Here is an 18345-nt window from a genome sequence, read left to right on the forward strand (position 1 = left end):
AAGGTCCAAGGACATGGAAACCTTCTCGCCGGGTGTCCCAGGGAACCGATGTCCAGATTCTCTACTATGGGCCTTAAGCCCTCTGACACGAACAACATATGATGTTTCGCTTACTTGGGAAAAGGATGCAAATAACTCTTTCTGACCCTTAGCTCGTGTTCTCAAACAAGTCCCCCCAAGATACGTGTGTATGCCCCTTCCAGAAAGAGAAATGGCACAATTCTGCAGCAAAGCAACACAGAACGCTTGCAAGGGCCCTGGTGGAAGGTCTGTGTCCCACATTGCGTTCTCGATTTGCTGTGGCCCCTCACTAACAAGGCCGGACCTTCCCAGTGGATGGAGGGCGGGAACTCCGCAACCAGTATCCTTGTCGGGAAAGGGGATGTTACATACGGGGCCCGGATGCTGCCTTTTCGGAGAAGATAGTTGTTGAGGGGGACACCCACTCCTCTGTCTCTTTCCCTCCAGCCTCCAAAAGAATCCGAAGGGCACTAGATGGGCCCGGGCTTGGACGCTGGCGCAGGTTCAGGTGAATACGTGGCAGAATCCTGACGTCGTGTGCTATCGTTTTTGGCAGGAAGATCGTTGTGGTGTCTGAAACTTTGTTCCCATGACTTATTTTAAAATGACTTGGGCCAGAAGCGACGTCCCTCCTGGCTTTTTGGCCAGGGGTACGATCAGGGGTAATTAAGTTGTGATGACTTCCAAGCTATTTCAAAATTTAACTCCTGCCTTAAGTGCTTGACTGTGATTATCTATCTATCTCCTCTCCTTTCGCAGCCTCTGAAATATGGGACTGTAAGAAATTAGCCATTCTTGTGAGTCTCCCTTTTCAAGAGGCTCACAGGCGTCCTGCGGGGGGAGGGGGGGGCGCAGGTGGCCGAGCAGGTCTATGAGGCAGAGGGTCAGGACTTGTGTCCCGAGTGCAGGACACGGAGCCTCGGCCGCGTTCAAGGGCTGCTCGCCTTCTGGACGGGGTGCTGTGCCCTCAGCAGGAGCCGCTTTCATTTCGAGGACCCCTCTCTGTGTACAGTTGAGGTGGAAGGGATTATATTAGCTGTCAATGACCAAAGAATGAAAAATAGGGAGGATTTTTGCATATCATCAGACTAGTTTAATAAGTTGTATTTTTAGTGATTTCTTCGAAGAACTTTTTCATTTGGAATCATTACTTAGGATTTCCTTCACTTCAAAACCAAACCAGAGATTTCCGGGACTTGCTTACGTACAACCTGGTGGTTTGCGGGTCCCTCGGCCCCGTTACCTGCGGTGAGGACTTTGTCAGCCGCCTGCAATGGAGCGGTGACCTCCGGCCTGGAGCCCCACAGCGACGGCGGGTAGCACGTTTCTGGGAAAGTGGGTGATAATGATGATGCTTTCATTCTGACTATCTAGATATACACCCTGAACTGCATATTAAACACCACTGTCCCAAAGTATGTTGGATTAATTTTCTTTATCATTTTAATTGATAAGGTCTGTCCAGAAAAATCAGATTATGATTACGTAGAACTTCTCTAAAATGTGTAAGGAAGTCAACGTCTTTATAGCTAATTGACGCGTATCTACGAGCCCCGGTAAAGATGATCTCTAACGGGAGGAGGTGAAACCATAGGTTCAAACTTACTGGACATTTTCAGCCTATTTCAGGGCCAGGAGGTTTACATCCTCAAATTGTTCCGGAAGGTTTAAAGTGTTCCTTGTCTTCTACTGCAGATGCGCAACTAGAAAGTTTATCTCCACAGGAGGCGTTGTAACTGAACCGAAACTTCCCCGGTGGGGAAACCGTCTCAGTACAACGCAAACAGAGGTTTGATGGCGATAACGCAGAGGACAGACCCTACCGGAAACCAGACCGCGGCAGACAACGTGATTTGTGTTGGTGTCTTCCGGGAATTGTCGGCGAGAAAGGGACTCACTACACATGCTGACGACTTTAGCTCCACCCCGATCATGCACACATGGGTTTATCCCTGAAAATCGGATCCTGTTCTGTTCATCAAAGACCGAGACACCCATAATAATGTGGCATCTGGAGCAGGTGTGTGGGGGGTTACCTTCCTCTCCGGGGACGCCACCTCCTTCCAGTCGCTGAGCTTCAGCTGGTGCAACTCGTCGAACTTCATGCTGACGTCCTGGACGGACAGCTGCAGCATGTCCCAGTACCCGGCCAGGTCCTGCGAGGTGGGCCTGGGCATGGCGCTGGGGTCCTGCCAACACACACGCGCGGTTAGAGCTGCCGAGATCTCGGGGGCGGGGGGCGGGGCTGCTCCTCCCAAGGAAGCAGGTTAGGGAGAAGCCCCACAAGTTCAGAATCGGGGGCAGATATTCCCGAGGGCCCACGAGGATTCAGGAAAAGTTCCCTTAAGTGTTTGCTGACAGTGAAAAAGTCTGAAAAGGCTACATTCTGTATGATTCCAACTCTAGGACCTGCTGGAAAAGGCAAAACTATGGAGATAGTAAAAGACCAGTGGCCACGGGGGTTGAGGGGGGAGCACAGAGGATTTTTAGGGCGGCGAACCTACTCCGTGGGATACCGCGATGGTGGATAGGCGTCATGATAACTTTGTCCAAACCCGCAGAATGTCCAACGCCGAGAGCGAGCCCTGATGGGAACCACGGACTCTGGGTGGTGACGTGTCACTGGAAGTCCATCAGTTGTAATAAAGTACCACCTGGTGGGGAAGCTGTGGTGTGTGCGGGCAGGGGGTGAATGGGATTTTTCTCTGTATTTTTCCGTATTTTCACTCAATTCTGTTGTGAACCTAAAACTGCTCTAAAAAATAAAGTCTATTAACCTGATTAAGACAATGGGCAGAGGATCTGTCTTCCAAGGAAGACATACAGATGGCCAACAGGTGCATGGCTCAACATCACTCATCATCAGGGAAATGCAAACTGAAACCATAATGAGATGTCACCCCACACCTGTCAGAGTGGCTACCAACGAAAAGACAAGAGATAACAAGGTTACTGAGGACGTGGAGGAAAGGAAACCCTCGTGCACCGCTGGTGGAAAGGTAAATTTGTGCAGCTGTGAGGGAAAACAGTATGGAGTTTCCCCCCAAAATTAAAAATAGAACTAGCACACAGTCCAGCAGTTCCACGTCTGGGTATTATGTGAAGAAAACAAGAACACTAATTCCAAAAGATATATGCACCCCAACGTTCATAGCAGCATTATTTATCAATACGGTAGCCAAGATGTGGAAACAACCTAAATGTCCATCAACAGATGCATGGATAAAGAAAAAAAAAAAAAAAAATATATATATATATATACACAATGGAATACTACTCAGCTATAAAAAAGAATGAAATCTTACCATTTGAAACAACATGTAAGTCAGACAGAAAAAGAAAGATACTGTATGATTTAACTGATATGTGGAATCTAAAAATCAAAACGAGTGAACAAAAATCAAAATGAGTGAAACAGAGTCATAGATACAGAGAAGAAACGGCTGGTTGCAGAGGGAAGGGGGTGGGGGAAAGAGAGAAATAGGTGAGGGAGATTAAGGGCTACAAGCTTCCAGGTGCAAAATAAATGAAATGGACAGCGTGGGGAATATAGTCAATAATGACGTAATACCTTTGTGTGGTGACATATCGTAACTAGACTTACTGTGGTGAACCACATTGTGTAACAGGAACTAACTGTTGTAGGTCAGTTGTGTTTCAAAAACAAACAGACAAAGAAAGAAACTCTAAGACAAAGAGATGAGACTTGTGGTTACTGGAGATGGGGTGGGGAGTGGTGGAAGGGGTCAAAGGTACAAACTTCCCGTTACAGGATAAAAGGGTGCTAGGGATGCGATACCCAGCGTGATAAATACCACCAACACTGCTGTGTGTTACACAGGTGAGCTGTTAAGACAGCAAATCCTAAAAGTTCTCATCACAAGGAAAAATATATTTTTTCTATTTCTCTAGCTTTGGACCCATAGGAGATGATGGATGTTCACTAAGCTTATAGTGATAATTATTTCGTGACGTATGTAAGTCACATCCTTATGTGGTACCCCTTACATGTATTCAGTGCTGTATGTTAATCATATCACAACACAACTGGAGGAAAAGAGAAGAAGAAAGATACAGTCTACTGAAGAATACACGTGTAGTTACATTCCTTCGCTGCTTCATCTTGAGAACGCTTGCTTGGAACCCGGGGGCGGGGGCGCGTGTTAAGGCTCCAGCCGCTTGACAGTTCGCGCAGCAGCAGGCCCCGTGGTTCTGGTCGCCTGCGGGGTTACCGGGACGCTGGTGCCCGGGAAGGGTCTGCAGTGGTGCTGGGGGTCGTGGGCGCTGGGGAGATGGGCCCGGAGCCACGGCCGTTTCTCTTTGTTCTCTGAGCGGTCTCAGCCCTGCTTCTGAAGGTCAGGGACGCCCTACAAATGTACCACGTATATTTCGTCGCTCCCACGCGGAGGGAGGGCAGGCACGTCGATCTCCTGAAGGGACAGAGCTGTCTCGGGGCCAGGTCCCCGCCCTTGGAAGGTGCAGGCGATGCCACGGGGCGGCACGCGGGCAGCCAAGGGCGCACGTGGCCCCAAGGTGGGTTTGCTCCTGCACACGGCGCCTGATGTGTGTGTACTTTCAACGAGTTGTCTCTACTTAAAGCTGGGTGGCTCCACGGGAGCAGAGGGCCAGCGGCCTGGCCACGCCCCTAGCACCCAGCGCTGCCTTGTGACCGCAGCCCCGAGTTCCCCGGGCCACGGGACCTGACTGCAGGCACCTAAGCTTGCCACCCTCGGGTTAAGGGTGTGGATTTTTCTGGGTGTGGTTCCCTTGATTCAGTGTGGGGCTATCTCAGGCTAAACAGACAGAGAAATTTCTGACAGGTAAACACTTATCTGAATTTGCTTAAAATGTGCCATTTCTGGCTTGTTCATAAGTCCTCGCCATGAAGCACATCAGGAACTTCTATTTGGTTGGGTTTAAATTTCCTTTAACCTTTGTCGTAGTCCATCTGGGCTGAGAGAACAAGAAAACCACAGACTGGGGGCTTATGAACAGCACAGTCTACTTCTCCCAGTGCTGGAGGCTGGACATCCAAGGTCAAGGTGCTGGCAGATCCTGTGTCGGGTGAGGACCCCCTTCCTGGTTCACGGACGGCGTCTTCTCTCTCGTGTCCTCACGTGGAGGAAGGGCTGGGGGCTCTCTGGGGTCTCCGTTATGAGGGCACCGATCCCAGCATGGGGGCCCCACCCTCATGACCTCGTCATATAAATGCTGGGGGACACAGACATTCAGTCCTGGTTCCACATCCACATCCACAAGGTCACTCTTTGAGCCCCGTCCGTTCTGCCGATGCAGCCAGATGGTAGCTGTGCTGACCTGAGGGCAGAGGGTGAGAACCACTGTCCAAGCGACTTGCACAAAACGCCCTCATTTTCTCCTTCTCCGTCTGGAGTGAAAGTTGCAACCCGGGGCCATTGTCTGCGGTTTGAAGCCCATTCTCCATTGAGCCACCAGGAGGCGACCTGGGTGTGTGGATCGGGCCCGAACATGTCCGAGGGATGGAACGGGTCCCCAAGTGGGACTTTGGGCCCTGGTCCTGCCCCACGGCTGTGCTGAGGCTCATGTCACCCGAGAGTGGACTCTGTGGTCACCTGCCCTCCCCGCTGGGCCGGAGAAACCTTTGTCCTCTGGGCTCCCAGGGAGCAGAGGCCGTGGCGTCGGTGAAACTGGGCACGGCCAGGGTCTGGCTCTGCACGGGAGGTGGCTGCATCTGTGTCCACTGGACATTCAGATGCCCGATCTGTCTGTAAGTCTCATTTCTTCATGTCGGTGGTGAGCCAGGCCGGTCCCCTACCCCAGCAACGTGTACAGACCCATCCGTCCTTGCTAACCGCAGGCCATGAGGTCCAGGTGGGATGTGGGCTCTGAGGCTCCATGTTCCGGAACATTCTCTGGGAGCTGTGTGTCCTGAGAAGGGCTGAGAAGAGACCGTGGGTCGTGTTCAAGTACACTGTTAGACCGGCTGGTCTGAGCGTGACTCCTTTTCTCCCCGCTCTGGGGTGCTGAGCCGCTGGCCTGAGAGGTACCGGTATTGACCCGCCAGCTTCAAGGGCGGGTCCGGCCCGGTGTCGTCCATCCTAAACAGCTGGTGGGCTCCTGACGTATCTCCTGGGGCCACTTTTTGACTGAAAACTAGGCTCCAGCCTAAAGCTGCAAAGTGTGGACAGTGGGGCTTTGCTGAGCAAGGCCCCTGCTTGAACTGTCAGCATTTCAGCATTTCTGCTGACAGCCCTGCTTAGGGCCCCAACCTGACCTCCTCCAACAAATGCTCCAGACTCTTTTGGTCTAATCTTAGACGGAGGTCAAAAGAAAAGGAAGCAGTCACGCCAGACTTTTTAAGGTTAACACAAAACGCGATCTGACATGTATGAGAGGGATCAAAACTATCAGGGTGGATAAGCTTTAAATCTAGTATCAGCTGCTTCTGGCAGAGAAGACATGCAGAATTTTTTTTTTTTTTTCGCGGTACGCGGGCCTCTCACTGTCGTGGCCTCTCCCGTTGCGGAGCACAGGCTCCGGACGCGCAGGCGCAGCGGCCACGGCTCACGGGCCCAGCCGCTCCGCGGCACGTGGGATCCTCCCGAACCGGGGCACGAACCCGCGTCCCCCGCATCGGCAGGTGGACCCTCAACCGCTGCGCCACCAAGGAAGCCCCGACATGCAGATTTTATAAGCTTGAATAATGTGCCTCTGTGAGTGTAGGGTCCTGAAGATGGGGACGACCCTCCCCGCCAGACTCGGTGCGATGTGGCCCACGCTCTCCGACGGCCTAAATCAATTCCTTAAAGTTGATCGTTAAATACACATGACGGAGGAGGCTAGAACATGCCCAGTAAACATGATCACTGAATGTTCCCACAGCTGTATGTTTCTTTCAGGGACTCTAAACCTGCCTGTTTCCCCTTTTAAATGTTGATTATAACTTCACGTCATAGGCAACCAGGCGGTAACTCTTTAAATTTCATGATGAACTTGAATGGGAGTAATTGGAAAATATTAGAGAAAACATACTTTTTAATGATCCCGATTAAAAGGGATAAATTGGCAACTCTGACATGCTACGCCGCCTTTGATGTGGAAGAACATTCTGTAAATCCACACTCCGCCTTGTAAATTTAAAAACAGAACAAAACAAAATCAAATCCCCTTGAACCATTGCTATGGGAGACCTTGCAGAGACCTACTTGTGTTTTAATGAAAATGTTTGGTCCGAAAGAAGTCAGTCTAGGGATTATAAATAAAAGAACCTGTAAAGTAATGTGATTACTGTTTAGTTATTTCTCCAAATAATATCAAGTGAATATTTGCTTTAGTCAGATAAGGAAAAGTGTGTGTGTAACCATATATATTTATATTTATTTATACATAGTATAGTATACATATAAGTATACATATAGCTAAGTGTCCCCTTGATTTTCAGGAAGATCAGAACCAAGTTGAATGCCAACCGTATGACCTAATGTAGTCCATGGTATTCCTGTTCACTCCTGACTGTAACATATAGAGCGCAAATTATTTCTAAAATCTCTTCCTAATCTCTTGCACTGTGATCGTTTACGTGTTTCTATTCAAGCCACCTCCTAGCACCGTCCTCACTGTGACATCCACCGTGACAGTGACCCCTCCTTCCTGGGGTCCCCTGGGGGACAGCCGGGTGGCAAAGGACACCACTCATGGCTGGGGAAACACCTGTCTCCTTGCCACCCCTGCCTCTCCCCTGCCCATACCCCCACGGCCTCTCTGCTTTGGCTGCACTCTTTTTTTTTTTTTTTTCAGTACGCGGGCCTCTCACCGTTGTGGCCTCTCCCGTTGCGGAGCACAGGATTCGGACGCGCGGGCTCAGCGGCCACGGCTCACGGGCCCAGCCGCTCCGCGGCACGTGGGATCCTCCCGGACCGGGGCACGAACCCGCGTCCCCCGTATCGGCAGGCGGATTCTCAACCACTGCACCACCAGGGAAGCCCCCTGGCTGCACTTTTAAATCACCCCCAAAGCTGAGAGTGTCCCCCTACTCATTCACCAGGCTGCACGTGTGCAGGGGTCTTTTAACAGGCAGGAAGGCGGTGAGCACAGAAAGAACGGACATTCAGCTTGGTTCCAAGGGGCCGAGGTTACCTGAGGATCCACTTACCATGTTCTGTTGGCAAAGCCAGTAAAACTGCTGGAATTTCTGCGACATCAAAAGCTGGGCACTCCCCACAGCACTCCTGATTTTCCCGAGTACTGTTAGAAAAGAAACAAACAACAGGTTTAAAACTGGGTCGATTAAAAAACAAAAGCAAAAGCATCACACAAAGGGGATGTGACCCAAAGAGCAAAAGCTATGATTCTATCATCTCTGTTACTGGAGGTGAAACTGTTGAGTTTATTATGGCCACGGGCTGAACTGTCTTTCTGTCTGCTCCATTCCTGAGCGTGAAGGAAATTCAAAGACGACCTGTCACACAGAGTGAAGTAAGTCAGCAAGAGAAAAACAAATACTGTATGCTAACACATATACATGGAATCTAAAAAAAAAAAAAAAAAAAAAAAGGTAATGAAAAACCTAGGGGCAGGACGGGGATAAAGACACAGACCTACTAGAGCTTGGACTTGAGGACACGGGGAGGGGGAAGGGTAAGCTGGGACGAAGTGAGAGAGTGGCAGGGACATATATACACTACCAAATGTAAAATAGATAGCTAGTGGGAAGCAGCCGCATAGCACAGGGAGATCAGCTCGGTGCTCTGTGACCACCTAGAGGGGTGGGATAGGGAGGGAGGGAGGGAGATGCAAGAGGGAGGGGATATGGGATATATGTATACGTACAGCTGATTCACTTTGTTATACAGCAGAAACTAACACACCACTGTAAAGCAATGATACTCTAGTAAAGATGTTAAAAAAAGACGACCAAATGCCAGCTGCTAGGATACTCCAGTGTTGGGGGAAATTCAGCTTAGAAAGCTACTGCTAACACCCCCAAGCCCTTCGGGGGTCAGCAGGGTGACCAGTTCCCCCGCCCTGCTCACATCACCATCCGCTGACCCGTCGAAGCGCCACGTTCGGTGGTAGTGAGAACATCCCGCTTTGGGGCGCCCTGTGGGCCAGGTCAGCTTTCAGGGGGTAGGAAGTGTCAGTTTAATCCAGAAACGACTCCTAAATTGTAAGACTTTAATCAAATAGCACTTTAAAAATGTAAATAATATAGTTCTGTCATTGGAAAGGATTTAACCAATTCCCCGATAGCTGTGACAACATTTTTTATCTGCACCGGGCAGATAAAAGACTTCGGGCATGAAATTTCTGGGAAAAACCCACACCTGCTACCTCCAGGCGCCTCCATACCTCCCACGTTTCTGCCCCAATCCTTCTTTAGCCTGTGTAAACGTCGTCATTATTTTGGAAATAATAGCTTCGGTGGATCCCAGATCCCACGATTCTCAAAAGCACGTAGGAATCTGTAGGAAAGCACTTCTGGTGACTGTACCCAGGCCCACTTATCTCTGACGTCTTGTCTATAAGCAACAATTCCCAGCTATTTCTCTGAGCTTACACAGCATCTTCCTCTGACGGCCAGAAGCATCTTCTCTTTTGGGCCCCCCTCGAGACTCTGTGCAGACTGGCTCGACTAGTCTGGCCATTCCCTCAGGCTTTCAAGAGAGCAGGGCAAGCTTGTCTCCAGTGGCCTTGCAGGCAAGCCTTCCGGAAAAGGGGGGTTTTAGCCTGGAGGTTCATTCGTCATGAAGCAGAGACACGGCCATCACCACTAACAGGCTACTTAAGTGCTTACTCTGGACAGAATGCTTACGTCCTTGAGGTTTTATCTGGAGAAGAGCCCACAAAGCCTAGCCCCATCAGCGGCGTGAGTCACCTGCGGGTCTGGTCACAGGCAGATTCTGACTCAGCGGGTCTGGGGTGGCGCCCGAGACCTGGCATTCCCACAGAGGCGAAGCCTGAGTCCAGAGAAGTGAACTCAGTCTCGTTGCCTTTCTCCCCAATTTCCCAAACATTAGTAATTTTGACAGGCAGCCTTCAATAAAATGACTTGAGACATTTAACGTGCGTTAGAAACTGGCATCAAAGACTGATTCCTGAGCCTGGCCACACAGCTGCCGAGACCCCGTTCCTTGGCCTCCCTCGAAGGGAACGGAGTCACAGACACCGTTGGGGAGGGTCTCGATACCACGTAACCAAGTGCCACGTGTTGGAACCGATGTCCCAGAAATAAACCCATTGCTGTGAGGGGTGCTGAGGACACATCCTAATGTAACAGAAATCAGCCACACAACAGAAGGGATAGCAGAGCCTTCATTTTTACAGGGTGAGGATCTGGCCCTATAGACAACGTACTCGTAACATGATGTTCTCCTGGGGAAGTTAATGGACTGAAACACTTCTTAGTTTGCCTGTATTTTCTTACTTGTCCAGATTGTTGTTTCCCAAGGTTTTATTATGGCAAATTTCACACGCAGAAAACTTGAAAGACAGTATCACAAGCAACTCCACGCCATCCCTTAGAATCACCAATCTCGGAGCGCGTTTATTTTCCTGACCCACTTGGATAAGCTGTGGCCAGAGCCCCATCCGCCATCATCCTGTACGACCACAGCGCCACGACCCCTCCTAAGAAACGAACAGTTCCCTAATAGCATCCAATTCTAGCTTGCTCCTAAAATATGAAGAAGAGTTAAACACGTAACTTTTAATACAAGTGAGTTAGCTGGATAACACTCTGGCATCCTTTCAGACTTAAAAAAAAATGTTGTCTTGTCAGCACCTTGACACCTGGGCCCTCGTGTCTCCTACCAATCCACTGCGAGAGGGGCTTACTCCCCCAGACCCCCCCCCCCATCCTGCCCACCTCCTCTGTCTGCTTTGCCTTCAGCCTGGCAGGAGGGCAGTAGGGTTGGAGCACCTCCCGGAAGGGCCGAAAATACTTCCTACTCTGTCCCCAGTTTGATTCCCCAAACCGAGTATGTTTCTGTAGCTCTGGTCCCACGGCTGCTGAGTGGAAGAGTTAGCTTTGTTTTTGAAAAGTTGCATTTTCACTTGTGAACCCCTATAACTTGCATGACTGATGAAAACCTTTCAGGAGACTTGTTTTAACCAAGCTGTCACTGCAGGAATAGATAGAAGTGACTCATGTATAAGTGCACTTCTTTTCACTGACTCTATGATTCCTGAAATGGTATTTATTTATTTATTGTTAATTTCTCTAAGCCTCAGTTTCTTTTTTTTAAAATTTAATTTAATTTATTTTTTTATACAGCAGGTTCTTATTAGCTATCCCTTTTATACATATTAGTGTATATATGTCAATCCCGATTTAAAAAGTCAATCAGTTTTACCCATTTTGAGGTTTTAATCCCTAATTTTCATATCCTTAAAACGTACTTCAACGGAAGTGTTAATATAAAGTACTTCAGTTTATCATCTTTAGCACAACATGGATAGGTGGGTGATATGTGGGTGTTTATCTAATGAAGTGGAGACTTATTATAAAGGGTCTAAATTGATTACCGCTAGGGAGAGCTGATGACCTGGTTGCCAATGGCAGGAGAATTTGCTGCTCAGTGAATGGGCCGATTCTATCTGATACCTATAATGTAAATAGCTTCCTATAATTGCAAAGAATTTGAAGCGAAAATTCCATTTATCCTTTTCCACTATCCTTCCCTAATTTTGTCATAGTTTAGACACTTTCTTTCCAGAGCTACAGATTAGGACGTACGCTCATCAGAATGCAAACTTACAAAGAACCTGAGACAACCTTGGCCTTTGATGTACAAAGAAACTTGATTAACTGACTCGCTCCTTTAATTTATTTTTCATGTGTGTTCCACAATTTTCAATTCTATCTAAATTGGCTATGAAGTGCCAGGACAACATTTACACTATTCTTTTCTTTCAAAATTTGAGGTGGGTTTTTCTAAAATTTGCAGACTGTTTTGAAATGATCATTTGAAGCTGTATTACCCTGGGATCTCTCGGGATTCCTTCCTGACTCATTTTGTAGAGCAGGCTGGGGGACGCGGCTGCTTCCGCAAACCTCCTCACCTCTGGATCTCTGGCTTTATCATTCTCGTTTCGTTTCGTGTTTCTTGAGCACACGTTTCTTTTTATGCTGCAGTCTGCCTGCGGCCACTGGGTGGCTGGGCTGTGTGGGGACATCTCCGTCGGGCACTTAGCACATCCTCAGCGAGAGCCGGGACACAGCCAGCCTTGTGTGTCTGGCAGGGGTCTGGAAGCAGTGGCTGTTCGTTCCCTGGACGATGGGCCAGATCCCAGAGGCTGTAGCGGCTGTGCTGCTCAGAAGCGTCAGCATTAGCTCTGGTCTTCAATGTGCTGTCTTTGCTGCTGGGGACTCCTGGGCAAACTGCAGACCCAGGGGCAGTTTCTCCGTGGCCCACGTCCTCCTCGTCCCCTGCACTGCCACGTGGCCCACGAACCCTCAGGGTCGCTCCGCGTGTGGTCCGCTCTTCCCTGTGCCGACTGCACGGCGACCGCGCCACGCCCCCTGCCACCGCACCACGCCCCCTGCCACCGCCGTCATCCAGGGAGCATCGCCCCTCCCACGGAAGGACTGGGGGACCCATGCTGGACACCGAACCCCGACGCCGGCGCTAACATGACTAGCGAAGCCGGGGGCCCTTAGATGAGGAAGGACGTCACCAAAGCGCCCAGCTCTGTGAGTCTGCGGGTCCATGCATCGGACTTGGCGATGTTCAGATTATTAGATTTGGGGCAGAGCTGTCTTGGGGGCGAGAGGACGTCCCAACACCTCTCGAGAGACCCCATTGCTGAGTTCCTTATACCATTCATATTTCTACAGACCTGCTGAGTAAGATCTCTGTGGTTCTGGAACCATTTCCTTTATTTCAGAAAACATACTCTTTTTTTGGTTTTACTTTATGCCACTTACCCGTTTGGTTTAATGTAATTAGCACAAAAATCCCCAAACGCTAGCCTAGTGATGGTCTACAATCCCTCCAGAATATATCTATTTATGTATTAACAACAGGAAGCCTGCTTTAACGTGACTTCACTTAAACCAGTATTTAACTGGGCTCACGATGTTTTTATTAACCACAGAGGGTAGGATGAATCTAAATTCGTTCAATCAATTCAGTGAGCTGTGATTATAAAATTACAGCTTCCGAGAAAAGTCATCTCATGTAATGGAAATCTCAGTATTCCAAGCTCAGGGTTTTGGTTCAACAGCCATTTAATTTGAGCTTCGCTTTTTGAAAGGGCCGTAACCAATAACCCTGTATCTGTTCTTAAAATGAGGACTAGATGTGAAGGTTACCTGACCTTTAAACATTACGAGGGAAACAGCTAAATGTGACTAATATGGTGCTAGTTTAATGGGCAAAGCATACCATTGAGGTTCAAAACAACTGTTTTGTCATCTTTGTCCACAAAAAAATAAAGCCGGGCAAATAAGAGAAGAAATTAAAATCATAAAAAGGATCCAGCAGATCTGTTCTCTGTTCTTTGCCTCTGAGCCTCACAGAAATGCAGTTGCACGTAGTTATTAAACGGCGGTAGGAAAACCCACGCAGAGTCACGATTACCGAGCCGGTGCCCGTGGAACGGGGTCTTCCCCAGCCTGGCCGAGGGCAACTGCAGGACGCAGAGGGTTTAGATGCTACGCTTTGAGAAGGCGTGAGCAGGGCTGTGACCCGCCCGGGTGTGAAGGCTGCACCTCTTCCCTCCTTCTACCTCTCTGACTCTCAGTTGCACAGAGCTCCTGCCAGGCTCTGCTGGCGGATGATCCAAGTGTGAGCCTTCCAGGAGCCTAAGATGTCAAACGAGAGCGGGGGCCGGGCGGTAAGAGCTCTGGGAAAACGCAGAGCCGTCCCTGCCTTTGAGCAGCGTGTCCCCGAGGCGGTGGAGGACGACAGAGCCCAGACACTCGAGAGGTAGTGGCTCAGCCTCCTCCTCGGTCAGGTGCGGAGTCCACGCCTAAGGGAGGGTCTTCCTGGAGGGTCTCCAAGCCAGTTCTCTGCCTCTGCTGGTGCCCTTGACCCTGCTCTCTCATCACCACCACCACCCCCACCTGCTTGACGAAACCCACCGCCCCTCAAGGTCCAGCCCAGATGCCACTGTCACCAGGAAGCCTTCTCAGACTTTCCCTGCTGGCAGCATCTCTCAGGCTCCTGAGAGAGTCTTTTAAAAGCCCTGTGCGGCACTTTTTAAAGCATTGGATCTGCACCGCTCTTGCTACACTTCATATTTCTCACTCGCCATGAGCAGCTCTGCGCTGGTCTGACTTCACCCCTTCTCAGGTCTCCGCAGCTTCTGCGCTCTACCCTCCTTTTCGTATCCACCTGCATGCAGTCTATCGAACGACTCACAGTATGGGTTCAGCAAACATCTGCTGGGTGTTTACAAGATGGAGAGAGTCCAGAAGAAGGTCCCAAAGGTGCCAAAAAGATTAAAAAAAACCCCTTGTGTCTGGAAATACAATTGAGGGAGGGCAGAAACTCCCTTCCCGCCCTGCCTTGTTGAAGGAAAAATGTGTTCCCCAAGTGTCCAGTAATAAGACAGCTGAACATCCTAAGGGATGGACTCTTATTATTGATGTGGGTCACTGCAGATCATCAAATCGGATTTCAGACACAGTACACTCAGGGCACTACTCCCAGAATTTGCTTGAACGCCCCAGTGGCAAGAAAATCATAACTTATGACAATGCTTCAGCGCTGAAGCCTTTTCATTTCACCTCTTAATTTCCAACGGCTGAGGCACAACCCAAGTATGTATTTTAAGGCTCAGGGATTCTCTCTGGACCACAGATGGGTGTCACAGATTCAGAGAATCAGAATGAAGTAAACGGCCAGGGATAGGGGCCCAACGTTTTCTAAAAGAGCAGAAGACAGTGTTAGAATACAGAGAAGGAGAAGCTCCCAGGAGTGGAACATCTGGATTGAACAATGTCGGGCAGCGTGGTGGGAAAGCACAGCTTTGGACAAAAGACAGCTCTGACGTCGAGCCTGGATTCCACTGCTCTACCCTGTGGAATGTGGGGCAAGATTTTAACCTCTCTGAACCGCAGTTTCTTTACTTCGATCAAGGTGACAGTGCTTTCTAGGTCTCGTGATATGCTGAGCCCTTGAAGATGTAAGTGATTCACTTAGCGGAGCCCTTGGCACTGTGTTCAGTACATGATGGCTTAGAGATTTCTTTTAAAAAACGTATCTTTAAAAAAAACTGTAATCCTTGATACAATAATAACTGAATTAAAGGTACACAGTAAATATGGAAAACCATGACATGGCAGGTTTTGCTCTGTGCTGTCCTACAAACACAGCAAGGACTAAGGCCTCCATCTCTTCCACGCAGAGGGAGACCTGAACCTTGTGGATGTGTCCTAAACGGTGTAAATCCACATGATTCTAGAATAAAATGCTACAGACGTACTGTGGGGGGGTCAGCCCTGACAAGGGTTACCTCTTGCTGAACTGTCCCCCCTTCTCCTCCCCTTCAAAGGCATTTCACGGAGGAGCCACAGGGTGTAGGAAACACATCCCGACTCAACAACCTCAGGCTCACGTCTCACAAGCCCCGAGGACCGCTCACCAAGCCCGGGCTGAACGCGGGGCTGTGTACAGAGCCGCAGCTCCTTCAAATCCCGGGTCAAGTCGGGATAAAGAGGATAAATCCCTGATACAATTGGAACGGCTTCGCCCCGTTGAAGCACATACCGACGAGCGAAGAAAAGCTGCGGGAAATGAGTGACAGGTGGCACATGCGTTTGTGTGGAGAAACGCGTGGGGGCGGTGTGACTCTGGCAGCTACGTGCAGCGATGTCGCATGGCCGGGGCACCGGCTACACGTCCTCCAAAGCCCTCAGCGTCTAGTCCCCACTCCGGTGACGGAGGTGTGGGGTGTGGTGACTGAGAGGGACGTGGGAGAAGAGAACTGGCGATATGAAGGCGCTCTCCCACTTTCTTCCGAAGTTAACAATGTACATTTTAACAGCTCAGGGTCAAAACACCGACCACTTTCTTGCACTCCTCAGTGGCCAGGGCCACTGTGTCTCTAAGTTACCGCCCTGAATACTTTCATCCTTGCGCCTCCACTGCCAGGATTACTGACATATTCTCCCACAGCAGATTTCTGGACATGCAATGTCAGGGTGACATTCCCAAGGACATCAGGTGTCCTTTTGAACTTCCGGATTTATAGTGATCTAGCAATTGTACAAAGGACTTCATGGAAAAAGAAAAAATTCAAAAGAGCATGCTTTGTCGAGTTTAGACATTCAGAAACGCCTCCGTGAGACTATCTGCTAAAGACAAGTGTTGGTTGCATGTAGTACATTGCAATCATTCTTGTGGTATTCTTGGTCTATACACAAAGTCAGGACGTATCTGTTTTGAAATCAACACAGCAATTCATAAAGGATGCTGCCCCTGGACAGTCCTGACGATAAGTTCCTTCAGGGAAAGGGGAGGCTGGTGCCTTTGTGCGCGAGAGCCGGGGACCCACCTTGCCTAAAGGGTCGGGAGCAGATCTGCCCTGCCCGCCCGGGGATGGGGAACCCGGAGCCGCCATCGCCAGCTGGCTGGTTACTCGTCTACCATATCCAACGTTCCTTTGGCATAAAGCCACAGCAATTTCTTATAAACACGGGATAGTCATGATTCTAGCAAACGGCTGAACTGCTGCACATCAAGTCACTGCCAGAATTCAAGAGAACCGGCACATGGGACATGAGGTAAACTACATCCCTGTGAGCATAGCCATCCTGTTACCCGACAAACAAAACAAAACAAAGGATGCCCTTTGATATTTTAGCGATTGCTTTTCTGCTCATTTACTTGTGTCTTAGAATTGGTGCGAGGCAGTAGGAAGCCCACTCGTTTAAATTTACTCAGGGGCCCAGGGACCCTCCCTGGGGATTCTGCCGTTTGTGTGACGGCAACGTCACGAGCGTCTACAAGCCTCAGAGGAGACCTGGGCCCTTACTTTCTTCCGCGAGGTCGTTCTCCTCCGCTTCCCTCTCCATCTCTTTGCACCAGCCTTCCATCCTCTTCGTCTCGCTGTGCAGCAGCTTCAGAAACCAAGCGCCGTCCCTGTGGCACGGAGACATGCGGCCGCCATCCACCGTGTCCATGGACGGCTCCAGCCAGGGGTCGGGAGGGGGCAGGTCGGCAGTGTCCACGGGGGTCCGATAGTCCTCTCGGTAGCTGAAGAGCCCCTGGGTCCGGACGGTCCGCACCGCCCCGTACTGGGTCGGGGTGCTGGGCTCCGAGTGCCTCTGGAAGGAGGACCCGAACTGCAGGCCCTTGTCCTCCGTGGCGACATGTCCCGGGAAGCCCTCCAGCTCCAGGTCCGCCTGCACCGCGGCCGTCACGCTGTTGGAACGCTTAAAGCGTCCGCATCTGCAAGGGAGGCAAGGGGGACAAGTGGGGCCTTTGCGAGGTGACCTCGTGCAGCCAAACCTAGATGCCCTCATCAGGAGCGCGCCTGGGCCACAAGCCGGCACCTCGCGGAGAAGACGAGTGTTTTCATCTCTATTGCAAGCACTTGGGTGTTTCACCTCTGGCAGAACACCATTTGGCTTTGCAAACAATGCACCTCTACCTTCTACCTAAGTTTCAATGTCTAAATAATGCCCACTTAAGACTTAAGTTTATTGCACGACACAAGGAGGCTTGATGTATCCCGTGAAACCCCTATCTTGGAGTGGTCACTTGCCTTTCAGAAAGACGCTACAAGTTTACTCTCTTCTGTTTGTGGCATACACGTAAAACGAAGCCCTGCGGCTTCTTTTATGTCTACAATTCTTTTAAGTAATAACATCTGTGTCCTACTGAGTTTTGGTGGCTGTTCCTATCACAGCTCAGGACATGAGTTTCTTCTCCTATCTGAATAATGTAACATCATCCCGATTTTGTCTTTTATGCAAAACAATGAATCCAAATTCTGACTTCAGCAGGTGTTTAAAAAACATTTTCATCATATGTATTTAAATGTCAGTCATTCCACACAGCCAGTTACTGAAATGATTGGCAGAAGTGAGCTTATAACAGGAGTGCAGGTTTTGCTGGTGAGAACTCTGGGTGTGCGTGTATGTGCGTGTGCATGTGTGTATGTGTGTGTGCGCACACGTGCGTGTGTATGTGTGTGCGTGTGTGCGTGCGCGCGTGCATGTGTGTCTGCACAGCCAAACTTTGCCCATGCTACATGTTTTGGCTCCTCACCAACTGGCCCCCCAGATGGCACACAGCTGTGAGTACAGCTGGTTAATGGATCTGCCACCATTTCCTGCCCTGGAGGCAAAGGAGCTGAGAACAAGCCACCGCGGGGAACGGAGACGGCCAGCCCAGG

At 49.9% G+C, this 18345-nt stretch overlaps 1 protein-coding gene across 12 annotated transcripts in view; it reads right to left on the reverse strand.

Annotated features, from left to right (window-relative positions):
• The window catches only part of DLGAP2 (DLG associated protein 2), a 719273-nt gene that overhangs the window by 32160 nt on the left and 668768 nt on the right, over positions 1-18345 (reverse strand). For all 12 annotated transcript variants that reach the window (XR_010838517.1, XR_010838518.1, XM_067022654.1 and 9 more), the window contains 3 exons: positions 16981-17396; positions 8153-8244; positions 2058-2210 (listed from right to left, as the gene is read on the reverse strand). Coding sequence is in view for 10 of the 12 variants with exons in the window: in XM_067022654.1 (XP_066878755.1) it covers positions 2058-2210; positions 8153-8244; positions 16981-17396 (661 nt within the window). In the remaining 2 variants the exon portion in view is untranslated. The remainder of the gene's footprint in view (positions 1-2057; positions 2211-8152; positions 8245-16980; positions 17397-18345) is intronic.

The sequence above is a fragment of the Kogia breviceps genome, chromosome 20 (assembly GCF_026419965.1).
Source record: "Kogia breviceps isolate mKogBre1 chromosome 20, mKogBre1 haplotype 1, whole genome shotgun sequence".
NCBI classification, from domain to species: Eukaryota; Metazoa; Chordata; class Mammalia; order Artiodactyla; family Physeteridae; genus Kogia; species Kogia breviceps.